The 13,568-nt window shown below is 42.3% G+C and overlaps 1 protein-coding gene across 1 annotated transcript; it reads left to right on the top strand.

Annotated features, from left to right (window-relative positions):
* The first annotated feature begins 5,101 nt into the window (after window positions 1-5,101).
* LOC149320548 (uncharacterized) lies at window positions 5,102-12,507 on the top strand. The gene is made up of 5 exons (XM_089499906.1): window positions 5,102-5,212; window positions 7,291-7,408; window positions 9,815-9,900; window positions 10,120-10,240; window positions 11,214-12,507. The coding sequence occupies exons 1-5, from the start codon at window positions 5,102-5,104 to the stop codon at window positions 12,431-12,433; spliced, it is 1,656 nt and encodes a 551-aa protein (XP_089356032.1). The 3' UTR covers window positions 12,434-12,507.
* Window positions 12,508-13,568: the final 1,061 nt, after the last annotated feature.

Here is a 13,568-nt window from a genome sequence, read left to right as displayed (position 1 = left end):
TATCAAAAACAAACAGACAGACTCCTCTCCATGGGAGGAGAAACTCCCCTTCCTCCATGAGTGTTTAAAACAATATAATCAGGTTTCTCTACTAAGGGGTTGCTTCAAATCCCATTCAGACATCCTACAGAGCCCTGAGGGGTCTGCCACAAAAATCACAATTACCTCTTACCTTGTCTAGATTGTTAAATTTTAAGTAAGAATGCCTGCTGATGGGCTTGCTATTCAACTGCTGCCTGGCTTGAAAAGCCTATTGTAACAGGATCTATCATGCATATGATGAATTGGGCTCAAGGCCATGAAGGTTCATGCTGCTAATCTCTTTTCTTTAGTGGTCTCAGGGTGCTACAAGATTCCTTTGCATATTGTTGGGCATGCTTTGATTGTGATTTCCTGCATGGCAGGGGGTTGGACTTGATGGCCCTTGTGGTCTCATCCAACTCCATCATTCTATGATTTTATGGTTATAAGGTTAGCTGCTGCTTGATCTCACTCCACCCGAGGGGTTGATGGTGCATTCAACCAGGAGTGCATCTTCCTGCCTAAGCTCCTAGCAGGATGTTCTCTTCGAGCCAGCGAAGTTTTTCCTTTCTCCGAAAGCGGTTTGAGATTTCCTTGGCCTTCCCTTCTTCTCCTCTCTCCTGCTCAGATTTAATATACCATACAGCTCCACATAGAGACTTACACCAGCCACCTATATGCCCACAGCTTTTATATATTCCAAATTTATATTCCAAAAAACAAACAAAACAAAATTACAACACAGCAAACTATGATTTTACTATTTTATATAGGAGACTCCATTTTACTATGCGATTATATTTTATGTGCCTTGAGCTTCCATGGATTTGGTATTCATGCAAAGTCCTAAATCCAACTCCAGTAGATATCGAGGGCCCACTATACTATTCTAAATTTAGGTTTGTGTTCCTTTGACAGATCCCTTTTGTGGAGAAAATTCTCTCCTCAAAATTTGATACCAGAGGGCTATCCTTGCCAAGCCCTCTGTTCCCTTTTCGTGACTCCTTAATCAGCAGTTCATTCAGCCGGGAGACCCCTCAGTCTTCATACAGGTTGATGATAGTCTGCTACATGGAGTTGGGGTGATTTTTGAAGTCTCTAGATAAGTTCATCCTCAGAAGAAATCAGACTTAATTCTGGCCACATGCCCTGTTAACACAGAGTGCATCTATGCTTCTGCATGGACTCACCAATGTCTGCGAGATAAAGGTTAATCCAGTGTCTTCTGTGCCTAACCATGGGATTAGTCTTATTTTACACAGGTTCACAGATGTTCCAGTAAAGAACTGCACATTGTTTTGAAATTTTAATTGGAGGTCAGACATTAACATTCCTCTTTCAGAGTGGTAAGTCTTAATTACTACAAATTAAATCACCTTAATATCACCTTCATTGCTATAACCAGTTGACAAGGTGATCAGTGATAGGCTGGAAGCTGCCATAGGTCCAGATTAGATCAGGTTCTATTCTGATTGATCACATAATCCACTGCTTAGGCAAGTTCTCATCAACTGCTTCAGGTTTTCAGTGGCTGACCTGCTATAGTCCATCCAAGATGACATTAAGAAGGGACTTGACCCAACATGGTTATAAGGCAGGTGTCTGCCATCACGTCGTTTCTGCTCCATACGAGAGCAACTAGAATGGCGGCCATCCTCACATTAATAGGCTGTTGAGGGGAGTTTTCCAACAGGGCCTGCCCACCAGACATCGTTTTCCATCTTGGGATGTGAACATGGTCTTAAAGGCTCTGATGGTTGGGCCGATCAAGTCCCTTTGGGAGGCCTTCCTCAAACACCTCTCCCTCAAGGTCTTCTTCCTCACGGCCATTCCCTCCGCCAGATGGGTGTCAGAGCTGGGGCCCTGTCGGTACGTAAAGACTTGTGTATTTTTAGGCCTGTCTCAGTGTGCCTTCGTCCAGACCCTACCTTCGTGCCTAGGGTCAACTCAGCCTTTCAGGTGTCACAGGACATTCTCCTGCCTTCATTCTGCCCCGATCCTAAGAAGGTCTTGGAAAAGACCTGGCACACATTGGATGTGTGCAGAGCCCTCAAAATCTACATCAAGAGGACTTCAACCTTAAGGTTATCTGAGATGTTCTTTTCCTTTCGCCTGGGCTCTTTGGGGTGCGAGGACTCTGAGTAGGTGAATCAGGTCTTGTATTCAAAAGAGCTACTGAACTCTTGATCTCACTCCACCCGAGGGGTTGATGGTGCACTCAACCAGGAGTGCATCTACCTCTGTGGCCTTGACCACTAGCACCTCCCTGTCAGATATTTGCAGGGTGGCCACATGGAAGTTGCCTTCGACCTTCATAAGACATTACAAACTGGACAGGTCTCAGTCCGCAGAGGCGTCATTTGAAAGGAGGTTCCTCCAACAGATTGTGTCGGGGGCCACAGTCTCCTAGCAGCACCTCCCTCCCAATTCGAGAGGGCTTTTGTAAATCCCAGATTACAGGAGGACAGGACCCTCTCTGCTGGGAAAAGGAACGTTGGGTACTTACCGTGACACGTTCATTTCCTGCAGAGAAGGGTCCTGGCATCCTGCCCACCCGGGTGCTGCCTGCGGCCTCCGACCCTGCCTGCCTGTTGGTGGACCTGCCTTGTTCTTCTGGTTGCTGGACTGGTTTTTCTGAGTTCTTGTTTGTTCTTGGACTAGTTTTTTCTAAGGTGTTCTAGTTAACCCTTAGCTGATGTTACTAAAGTTCAGTTCCTTGATTACCTTACTAGTCGCTTGGCTTGTTATTGACTGAGGCTCAGGGGGGCTAGCTCCTCCCTATATAGGGGACGGTCTTTTGTTTATTGTCCCGGCCTACAGGAGCAAATAGGAGGAGCTAAACCCAGATTACAGGATGCCAGGACCCTTCTCTGCAGGAAATGAACGTGTCACGGTAAGTACCCAACGTTCCTTTCTATGCTACTGAATGCCAGAAAGTCCTCGTCTTTATTCATACCTCTGCTAATGGATTGGAATTTAATTTGCTTTTCATTTCAGTTGTTTTAAATTCAGTGGGTCCTTGTTATCTGCTTGGGTTTGGTTCCAGGATCCCTCGTGGATAACCAAATCCATGGATGCTCAAGTCCCATTAAATATAATGGGATATGGAGGGTTGTCACTTCCTAAACTTGATCTTTACTATGAAGCTTCTCAGCTAAATCAGATCACCCAGTTGATTAGCAGAAATAGTCTGACCAGTTGGGTAGACACTGAAGTTAACACTGCATCCCCTGCTACATTTGATCAGTTTTTTCAGAATCTATATATAAATTCACTAAAATTTGTAATAATCCTTTTTTGCTCACTGCCTTGGTTTTGTGGAAGAAATGGAGGCATCTCTTGGCTCCCTACCCTTCCCCTTTACGGCCTTTTCTTACCTTCTTTTCCAGAGCCCAGAAAAATACGCACAGTTTCGAGGCTGGGAGGTTTAATGTCTTTATACAGTTAGGGACCTGTTCCACAATGGGACAACTATCACAATGGAGCAACTAATCGGTACTCTGGCCCCGGTCATCAGAACTGGTATCAAATAACATAATTATTCTTAAAGAAACTGCTTCAGATACAGGAATATCCTCGCCCACTTACTTTTTTTGAAAATATGTGTCTCTCCGGCTATATATTCTAAAGGCCAAATAGCATGCATATATAATTTTTGCTAGAAGAAACATTTGGGAACTCAACGCTTCATAAGGCAGGATGGGAAGCAGACCTTTCCCTTTCAATTGATAGTAAGACCTGGGAAAATATATGGACTCATTTACCATTTAAAACTAGGTCCATTGCCATTAAAGAGAATACTATCAAGTTGGGCCATCAATGGTACCTCACCCCATACAAATTGGCTCGTATGCCTACCAATTGCTAATCCAAAATGCTGGAGGGGTTGTGAGGTTAGGGGAACCTTTGTACATATGTGGCTGGATTGTCCCTTAGTGTATGAGTACTGGACAGAAATTTTACAACTGAACTCCAAGATCACTAAAGAAAGTATACAATTATCACCACTCCTGCTTCTGTTCTCCATTTTTATGAATGACCCAAAAACTAGGTGGTCTAGAGGCAAAGCATGCCACTCCAGTCCCAATATTAGAAAAAATTACCTTTCCTAGAGGCAGAAGCCTCCAACAAATTTCTGAAGAAACTTGCCAAGAAAACACTGTGATATGGTCATCATAAGTTGGGAACCACTTGAAGGCAAACAACACACAACAAAATATCTCCAGACAAGGGTCCCTGGCTCCTGCACAAATAACAAAAGGGATCTATCTCCTCAGAGAGAGTTTTGAACCCAGGGAAACTCATTTTTGCCATTCAGATTTGTTGCTTTCTCACATGAACAGCAACTGACCAAAGGTCCAAAAGAGCTACGTATCCCTCTCACCCAGCCATTGGAAAATAAAGGGCAAGAAAGGGACCCCCTTTACCTCCTTTTTTGGGTCCCCCATGCAATTAACTCGTGTTGGTTTTCTTTGAAGAAGAGGGAAGGAGCAAATTCTTCACCTCAAGAGAGCATTTAGCATGCCTCATACACAAAATGTCTTCTTTTCTTTCTAGGACTTGGCATTCCCAGACTCTTGCCTTGAGGGAAGATCTTGCAACAGGCAGAAGAGCATTGTAGGCCATCTTGGAACCTGCCTAGGAACAGAGGAAAAAACTGGGAAGCATGTATTCACAGTGGAAGAGATAAAGAAAACAAAGTTGCATGTGCTGCTGATGGTCCAATAAAGGAAACAAAATCCTACGTGGTGCTGATGGTCTGAGAGCACTGGTCAAGATGGAAATACAAGGCTCATCTGGCCCTGAGTTAGGAAAAGGCCTTCTACATCTTCCAGCTGGGAGCAGTGGGGAATTCTGCAGAGCAACCACACAGAAGAGCCTGGCAGAAGATATATCCCATTCAGAGGTACAGGGGGAGCATTTTAGGCAGCTCTGCTACAAAGAGGACCAAGGGCCCCGAGAGATTTGCAGCCGACTCCACACTCTTTGCCATCAGTGGCTGAGGCCAGAGAGACACACCAAGGCTCAGATCCTGGACCTGGTGATCCTGGAGCAGTTTCTGGCTGTCCTTCCCCCAGAGATGTCAAGCTGGGTCAGGGAATGTGGGGCAGAGACCAGTTCCCAGGCAGTGGCCCTGGCTGAAGGCTTCCTCCTGAGTCAGGCAGAGGAGAAGAAGCAGGAAGAGCAGCAGGTGAGAAAGTCTTTATCTTAATAATTTCCTGGCCCTCCTGGTCCTTTATATTTTCTTTCCATTTATGTGTTTATGATACACTGCCCTAACATCCATAGGAACAGTGAAATGGTTAGCCAGTGTGAATGTGAACATAAATGTGAAAAATATCTAACAATATATCTGCCAAAGGAATCATGTAAAGCCCTTACACGTTTCCCAGTAGATAAAACCCCCACATGCTGTAGTTTGGGTTATGCTCTGCCCACTCACTCCAATAAGCAGGAAATAAAAAGAGACCTTCTGGTGACCCCCACGCAGGTGGAGCTAACCGTAGAAGGCCAGTCTTGTCCTGCCTATCACTCCAGTAGGATGTGTTTGCTGTTGCTCTGCAACGTCTTCACTACAGCCACTCCAGTCCTTTCCTAGCAGCTCAGTGTTATTACAACTGACTCCATGTCAATTCTCCCAGACCCAGATGCCACCCTTAGGATGAGCTCTAACCTCCTCAGAGTTCACAATCATATCCTTCCAGCCTTCTACTTCATTCTCCCAGTCATTGGACAGAATATAAAACATACACCATGCTGGAGAACCAGCCACCCAATTTGTTTCCTTTTAGCCCTATTCTGTGGGTAAGAAGGCATCAGTCTCCAAGCCTAGCAGGTGGATCAGGCCCTACATTACTACCTACCTTGAATCCTTGGGTGGTTACCACCAGAAACCAAGTCACCCATGGCAAAGAGTGCAGGTGCATTAGCATCTCTAGCCATCATAGGTCCTATAGCAAGACCATCAGGGTGGCCACTTAAAAGGCACCATACACACTTGTTAGACATCACTAGCTTGACCGCTTGGCTTGGCTGAGGCTGCTGTTGGCAGCAAGGTCTTGCAGGGGGTGTTCAAACCTATGTCTCTGAAGGGCCAGCACTGCCCACCTTGTTTAGTTTGGCTTTGGTAAATCCCAAACTACAGGATGTGGGGGTCTTATCTACTGGGAAAAGGGACATTGGCTCTTAGCTGTGATATGTCCATTTCCAGTAGATAAGAGCCCCACATCCTGGCCCACCCTCAGGGGTGCTGGCGTAGGGATGGTTCATATCCACATAGTCCTTCCCTATGGGGAGCAAGCTAGATTGCTCACTGCCTGTCTCTGTCGCCGTCCAATTCTCTATAGTTTGATATCTAAATAAATTGTTTATGTTTTTTCTGGAGCATTCGGCTGTTGTACGACTGGCCTTCTAGGGTTAGCTCCACCCACGTGGTGCCACCAGAAGGTCTCCTTTTACTTCCTGCCTATCTGGAGTGAGTGGGAGGAGCATACCCAAACTACAGGATGTGGGGTCTTATCTACTGGAAATGGACATATCACAGGTAAGAGCCAATGTCCCTTTTACATTTTATACAAATGGGCACAGTGATGAAATGGGGAAGATTTTATAGTACCCCAGTTCAAAAAAGCCTGTGTATGTGTGCAGAGTGAAGTCAAAGGCTTTCATGGCCGGCATCCATAGTTTTTTGTGGGTTTTTCAGGCTATGTGGTCATGTTCTAGAAGAACATGTTCATCTAGAACATGGCCACATAGCCCTAAAAACCCACAAAAAACTATCTGTACAGAGTCAGCTTTGGAGGATTTGGCTCATTATATACTTGAGTGCCAGATATATGCTGGTATTTGAGAAAGTTATTTAGAAACTTTCCTAAAGAAAATGAAATACTGGGGTGTGAAAGAAAATCTTGTTACAATCAACAGGTCAATTTGTCATCCAAAGGGTAGCTGTATTTGCAGCAAAGGCTATCAGGTGGAGATGGAGACAATCTTAACTGACATAGAAACCTGAGGATATGAGTGTATAAAATGATTTTTGTTATAACACCAATGGTTAATAAGCTCTCTTTCTTATTACAATGTGATCTGGTTCATAATGCAAGTCATATATCTTATGAATAGGTATGTATTTTGTTTATTTAGTTAATTGTAATGTTGATTCTGTAATCAGAATTATATGAAAGCTTGGATGTTTTGTTTGCAATGGTCTTTGGTCTAAGTAATAAACTATCTATCTTTTTATGATACTTGCTACTTTTTCTCCCCAAGGGGCTTGTAGAAGAGGCTGGTGACTTTCCTGTGGCAGAGAAGGCTCTCTCAGACTCTGGAGAGAGAGTCCTGTGCAAGTGGATGGTACAGTCAGATGGCAGAAGCATCACCATAATGGGTAAAGAATCAAAGGACATTTCCCATCTTAATCTCCCTGTCTTGAGTGTGCCTGAAATAATAGGAGTGTAGATCTGCTCCTCGAGGAGCCAATTGGGGAAGGGATCAGTTTCCAGTAAATGATTAAGGAGTTCTGTTTCAAACCTGCACTTTGAAAAAAAAAATTAAATGAACTTTATTAATATATTTACAATTAAAATATAATACTATATACATATTCTCATACTAATCTTTTCCCTCCCCCCAAATTCCTAATCTTCTTAGCTGCACCTGATTACAGCCATTTTCCCATATATTCCTCTGATATTTATTCCATAGCTCACAATCTCACATATTCAAAATAGTGTTTGTTGTAAAGAAGTGCGCACATTCTTAAGCTATTTTTGCTTCCTTACCACAAAACTCTGTTTACATCTGTTCTTCTCCTGGAACTTACCATCATATAATATACATGAATGTACAACATCTGAGGATTTTTAGTCACTTTTAACTACTCCATCTCTGTTTACAGAATTTGAGTAGAGGCTCCCATATGCACTCTTCTTCAACCATCTCATCCTTTAAGAGCAGGGATATTTTGTCCATTTCTATCACATCTAGTGACTTTTTAAACATTCGTCAATATTTGGCAAGTCACTATTTCTCCAATATTTTGTTAACATAATTCTAGCAGTTGTTATCATATATAACAACGGTTTTAGAAATTTTTTGGTATTTTTGTTTTTAACCATATTCAATAAATATAGTGCTGGTTCTAAGGAATATTCTTGTTTGTATGTTTTTGTATTGTCTGGTGGACTTCTTTCCAATATTTTTTTTTCCTTATCACACAACCACCACATATGATAAAATGTACCTATTTGTTTTTTTACACTTCCAGCATTTTCGCCCCCCCCCCCCCCCCCCCCCGTAAATCTTAGACAGTCTGTTTGGTGTTAGGTATCTCATATGCAGCATATTTATATAATTTTCCTTTATATCCATGCATTGTGCAAATTTCAAATCCTTTTCCCACACCCTTTCCCAATGTTGCAATTGTAAATTCTTTGCCCATTGTTCCTTTTATATTTCCTCTAATCTGAAAGGCTTCTTGGGGGGGAATCCCAATTTGGTAAATCCAAACTCGGTATATATTTTCCAAACTCGGTATATTGCTTTCCTAATAATGTGGTCGTTAAATTCTTTATTTAATTCCAATTTGTGGTACCAAAGATAGGCATGCCAACGATACCACAGGTTAAACCCCTTTAAATTTAATAGTTTTTCATTTTCCAGGTATATCCAATTAGTGCATTTTCGAAACAACAACAATGGTAATATATTTTCATATCCGGCATTGACAGACCACCTCTTTCTTTCAAATCTGTTAACGAATTCCATTTGATTCTTGCTTTCCTGCCTGCCCAAATGAAGTTCAATAAATCTTTTTTCCAATGGTTAAATACAGAGTCATTTAGAATAATTGGCAGGTACTGAAATAAAAAGATAATTTTGGGAAGAACACTCATTTTAACTACTGATATTCTGCCTAATAGAGATAAATGCAATTTGACAATTTTTCTAAGTTTTGCTTAACTCCTTGCCACACAGTTTTATAATTATCAAATAAGTCTCCATTTTTCTTTGTTGTGTTTATCCCTAAATATTTCACCTTCTTTTGGATTTCCATTTCGGCCTCTTTTTACAGCTGTTCTTGGTTTTGTTTTGTTTTACATATTGCAGGCAAACCTGCACTTTGAAAGAGCCATTATGCTAAAAGCTGGCAAAGATACAAAACCAGGCAGAAGGTATAAGGACAGATGAAGGGCTGGTTCTCCAGGTTGATACCTTAACTGTTCTCAATTTTTACTGTCTTCACATGAGAAAAGGCTGGGACATGCAGTGTATTTATTGCCAAGTGCTAGGATTAGAGAAACCTCTGCACCTCCAGCTCGACATTCATGCCCAGAAAATGCCAGTGAGTCCTCAGTGATATTGTGCCCTTCTGACGGCTTCCCTGAGAAGCTACTTTAGAAGTCAAGTCTTCCTTGGCATATATTTCTGAAGTCCATAATTCTGTTTACACAATTTTTGTTTAAATGGGTTTTCTTGTTCTTTCAATTGTAAAATGCCTCGTACAATGATGGCACTATATTGTCCCCTCTGTTGTAAGCCGCCCAGATTCCCAGGGAGGCATATAAATAAATTTATATGGGCGGCATATAAATAAAAACTATTATTATTAAATCCTATTACTATATAAACAAAGAATAAATGATACTAATTTCTTGTTCTCCAATCCACCTCTTGGTCATTCCAAACCTCCCAAAAATCTTCTGTCTTGTTTGTCTTTGTCCTTGTTTAGATGAATACAAAAACATGTCAGTCAGAAGCAGAGGGAACAGTTTTTCCTTTTGTTTCCTACCAGGAAACCAAATACAGCCATGGCCAATATGTCACAGCTCATCTCTTACTGTTGATGGACTGAGAACAGCATCTGTGAGCCCGGATCAGGTAGAGGGCCAAGAAAGGCTCAGGCTGGGTGCCCTGGTTCTTTGTCCTTCTCTCTGGGCCAGGTGGGAACCATTCCCTTATCCTTTCTTGCACTCAAAAGTTGCCCACTATGGTGGCACTGAATGTCTTTATGCAACACATTAAGTCACCTTTACTTGTTTTGTTTTCATTCCCAATAGGCTTCTGCATATTTGCTGAAGCTATCATTTCTTTTTCCAGGTTACCGTAGAGGAAGTGGCTGTGTATTTTAGTGAAGAGGAGTGGGCCCTGCTGAATCCAGACGAAAGGGCCCTGCATACAGAAGTCATGGAGGAGAATTTGGAGATGGTGGCCTTCCTAGGTAAATCTCCATTCTTCTCATGCTAGATCAAATTAGTTTGCAACGGTAGTGAGACAGTATTGCTTCTTCCTGCCATCATCTTGCATTTCAGCAGTCTACGTTCTCCCTTTCAGGGATCTCTTCATAGAAAGTCCTAAGCTGGCCAACCTTGGGCCAAGGCTAATCTGGATGATGTTAGCTTCAGATGGCCTGCTAAGCTTGTAGCCCTCTATTGGGAACTGCCTTGTCTCAGAGGTGTGCTACGAAAAAATCTACTTTGTCCCCCCATCTTTTGCTTGGGTTCCTTCCAATGAACAATAAAAATGAATGATTGGATTGTTTAACTTGACTGGGGTGGGTTTCTAATGTTATGGGGAGCTCTTACTAAGGTTTGTCTTACAATGTATATTAATGATTTTTAATTTTGGATGTATTTTAAACAGTTTTAATTCATAGTTTTGATATGTGTTTTTAAATATGTTGTAAGCTGCATTGAATCTCAATTTTGAGAAAGAGGCATGATAGAAATAATAATAATAATAATAATAATAATAATAATGAGGAGGGGGAGGAGGAGGAGGAGGAGGAAGATTTGCTGTAACAGCTGTGGGCCACTGCACAATTCTCCTTGCACGTTACTTTTTAAGCAGGAGTACCATATATGTTACCTTTTATTCTTTTGGCACCAAGCCCAGTTGAGGTTGGTTGAGAGAAAGGATGGTTCTTGGGTTCATGCTTTCATAGATACTAGAAGCTATGAGCTCCTCCAAAGAACTTTCTGCTTCATGCAGTCTCTGCAATAGGACTCCCAGCAGAATCAAAGGAAAGCTCAGGTGTCTCATTTGTCTTTCCAGTAGTCTGCTGACATTAATATCCATTAAGCAGTTGTTTTATTTTAGGGGATTTTTGGAGGGGAGGGGGCGTGAGGTGGGTTCTTTTTGTTGTTGTTGTTGTTCTCTCTTGTGCTTTGACCACTTGTTGTTCTGATTTCCAGGCAGTGATGTGAATGGGAATGAAGAAGGAAATGAATATGTTGTGTGTGAGAGAAGCTTCAGCTGTAAAGCAAACCTTAATTTTCACAGGAGAACTCACATAGAGAAGAAATCACTTAAGGATGGTGAAAATAGAAACATGGACAGTTACAGGAAAAGCCTGATTTCTCATGAAATATCTCAAAAAGCAGAGAAACCATTTAAATGTTTGAAAAGTGGCAAGAGTTTAAGGTGTAGCTCACATCTTATGTCACACCAAAGGTTACACTCAGGGGAGAAATCCTTCATAGGCTTGGACAGTGGAAAGAGCCCAAGTCAGAAGACACAGCAGAGCTCCCATGAAGCAGGACATAGAGATAACAAACTTCTCAGACGCCTGGAATGTGGAAAGAGCTTCAGTCAGAAGAGAAGCCTAATTTGTCATCAAGCAACTCACACTGGAGAAAAACCATTTAAGTGCTTGGAGTGTGAAAAGAGCTTCCCTGAGAAGAAGCAACTCACTTCTCATCAAGCAATTCACACAGGAAAGAAACCATTTAAATGCTTGGAGTGTGGAAAGGGCTTCAGGAAGAAGTCACATCTCACTGATCATCAAACAGTTCACACAGGAGTAAAACCATTTAAATGCCTGGAATGTGGAAAGAAATTCAGTCGAAAGGCACACCTCACCCGTCATCAAAGAACCCATACAGGGGAGAAACCTTTTAAATGCTTGGAGTGTGGGAAAAGCTTCAGTCAGAAGAGAAGCCTCATTTGTCATCAAGCAACTCACACAAGGGAGAAACCATTTAAGTGTTTGGAGTGTGAAAAGAGCTTCCCTGAGAAGAACCAACTCACTTCTCATCAAGCAATTCACACAATAAAGAAACCATTTAAATGCTTGGAGTGTGGAAAGGGCTTCAGGAATAGGTCAAACCTCACTTATCATCAAGCAGTTCACACAAGAGTAAAACCATTTAAATGCCTGGAATGTGGAAAGAAATTCAGTCGAAAGGCACACCTCAGCAATCATCAAAGAATCCACACAGGGGAGAAACCTTTTAAATGCTTGGTGTGTGGAAAGAGCTTTAGCCACATGTCAAGCCTCATTCGTCATCAAGCAACTCACACAGCAGGGAAACCATTTCCATGTTTGGAGTGTCGGAAAAGCTTCAGACAGAAGGCAAGCCTCATTTATCATCAAGCAGCTCACACAACGGAGAAATCCAGAGAAACCTTATAGAATCATAGAATCATAGTTGGAAGAGACCACAAGGGCCATCCAGTCCAACCCCCTGCCATGCAGGAAATCCAAATCAAAGCATCCCCAACAGATGGCCATCCAGCCTCTGCTTAAAGACCTCCAAGGAAAAAGACTCCACTACACTCCGAGGGAGTTTGTTCCACTGTTGAACAGCCCTTACTGTCAGAAAGTTCTTCCTAATGTTGAGGTGGTATCTCTTTTCCTGTAGCTTGCATTCATTGTTCCGGGTCCTGTTCTCTGGAGCAGCAGAAAACAACCTTGCTCCCTCCTCAATATGACATCCTTTCAAATATTTAAACAGGGCTATCATATCACCTCTTAACCTTCTCTTCTCCAGGCTAAACATCCACAGCTCCTTAAGTCATTCCTCTAGGGCAAGGTTTCCAGACCTTTCACCATTTTAGTTGCCCTCCTCTGGACACGCTCCAGTTTCTCAATGTCCTTTTTAAATTGTGGTGCCCAGAATCGGACACAATATTCCAGGTGGGGCTGGACCAGAGCAGAATACAGTGGCACTATTACTTCTCTTGATCTAGACACTATACTTTTATTGATGCAGCCTAAAATTGCATTGGCCTTTTTAGCTGCCGCATCGCACTGTTGACTCATGTTCAACTTATGGTTTACTTGGACTCCTAGATCCCTTACACATGTACTTTCATTCAGCCAGGTGTCTCCCATCCTATATCTGTGCATTTCATTTTTATGCCATAAGTGCAGAAAAATGCTTGGAGTGTGGAAAGAGCTTCAGGCAGAAGAGAAATATCCTTCGGCATCATGCAATTCACACAGGGGAGAAACCCTTTAAATGTTTAGATTGTGGAAAGAGTTTCTTTTGGAAGAGAAACGTAATTCGTCATCAAGTAACTCACACAGGACAGAAACCAGTGAAGTGCTTGGAGTGTGGCAAAACCTTCCATCAGAAGGCACACCTCACTTCTCATCAAACCACTCACACCTTGGGTAACCATTCAATTCAAATGCCTGGAGTACGGAAAGAGTTTCAGCTGGAAAAAAAGTCTCAGATGCCATTAATTGGAATCCAACCATACATGGAGAGAGAAATACCAGAATTCCAAATAGAGTGCAGAAGAGCCGCTATGTACTACATTTC

The sequence above is a fragment of the Sceloporus occidentalis genome, unplaced genomic scaffold (assembly GCF_023333645.1).
Source record: "Sceloporus occidentalis isolate IW3139 unplaced genomic scaffold, rSceOcc1.0.p SCAF_1, whole genome shotgun sequence".
In the NCBI taxonomy this organism is placed as follows: domain Eukaryota; kingdom Metazoa; phylum Chordata; class Lepidosauria; order Squamata; family Phrynosomatidae; genus Sceloporus; species Sceloporus occidentalis.
The sequence above is the reverse complement of the archived record's forward strand: the minus strand, read 5'-3'. Positions and strand labels throughout refer to the sequence as shown.

What these genes read in the sequence shown, in the direction of transcription:
- LOC149320548 (XM_089499906.1), top strand. Translation starts at nt 5,102, where the DNA reads ATGTCAAGCTGGGTCAGGGAATGTGGGGCAGAGACCAGTTCCCAGGCA. An exon ending in AGAAGCAGGAAGAGCAGCAG is followed by an intron (nt 5,213 to 7,290) that starts GTGAGAAAGTCT and finishes TTTCTCCCCAAG; the next exon opens with GGGCTTGTAGAAGAGGCTGG. An exon ending in CATCTGTGAGCCCGGATCAG is followed by an intron (nt 9,901 to 10,119) that starts GTAGAGGGCCAA and finishes TTCTTTTTCCAG; the next exon opens with GTTACCGTAGAGGAAGTGGC.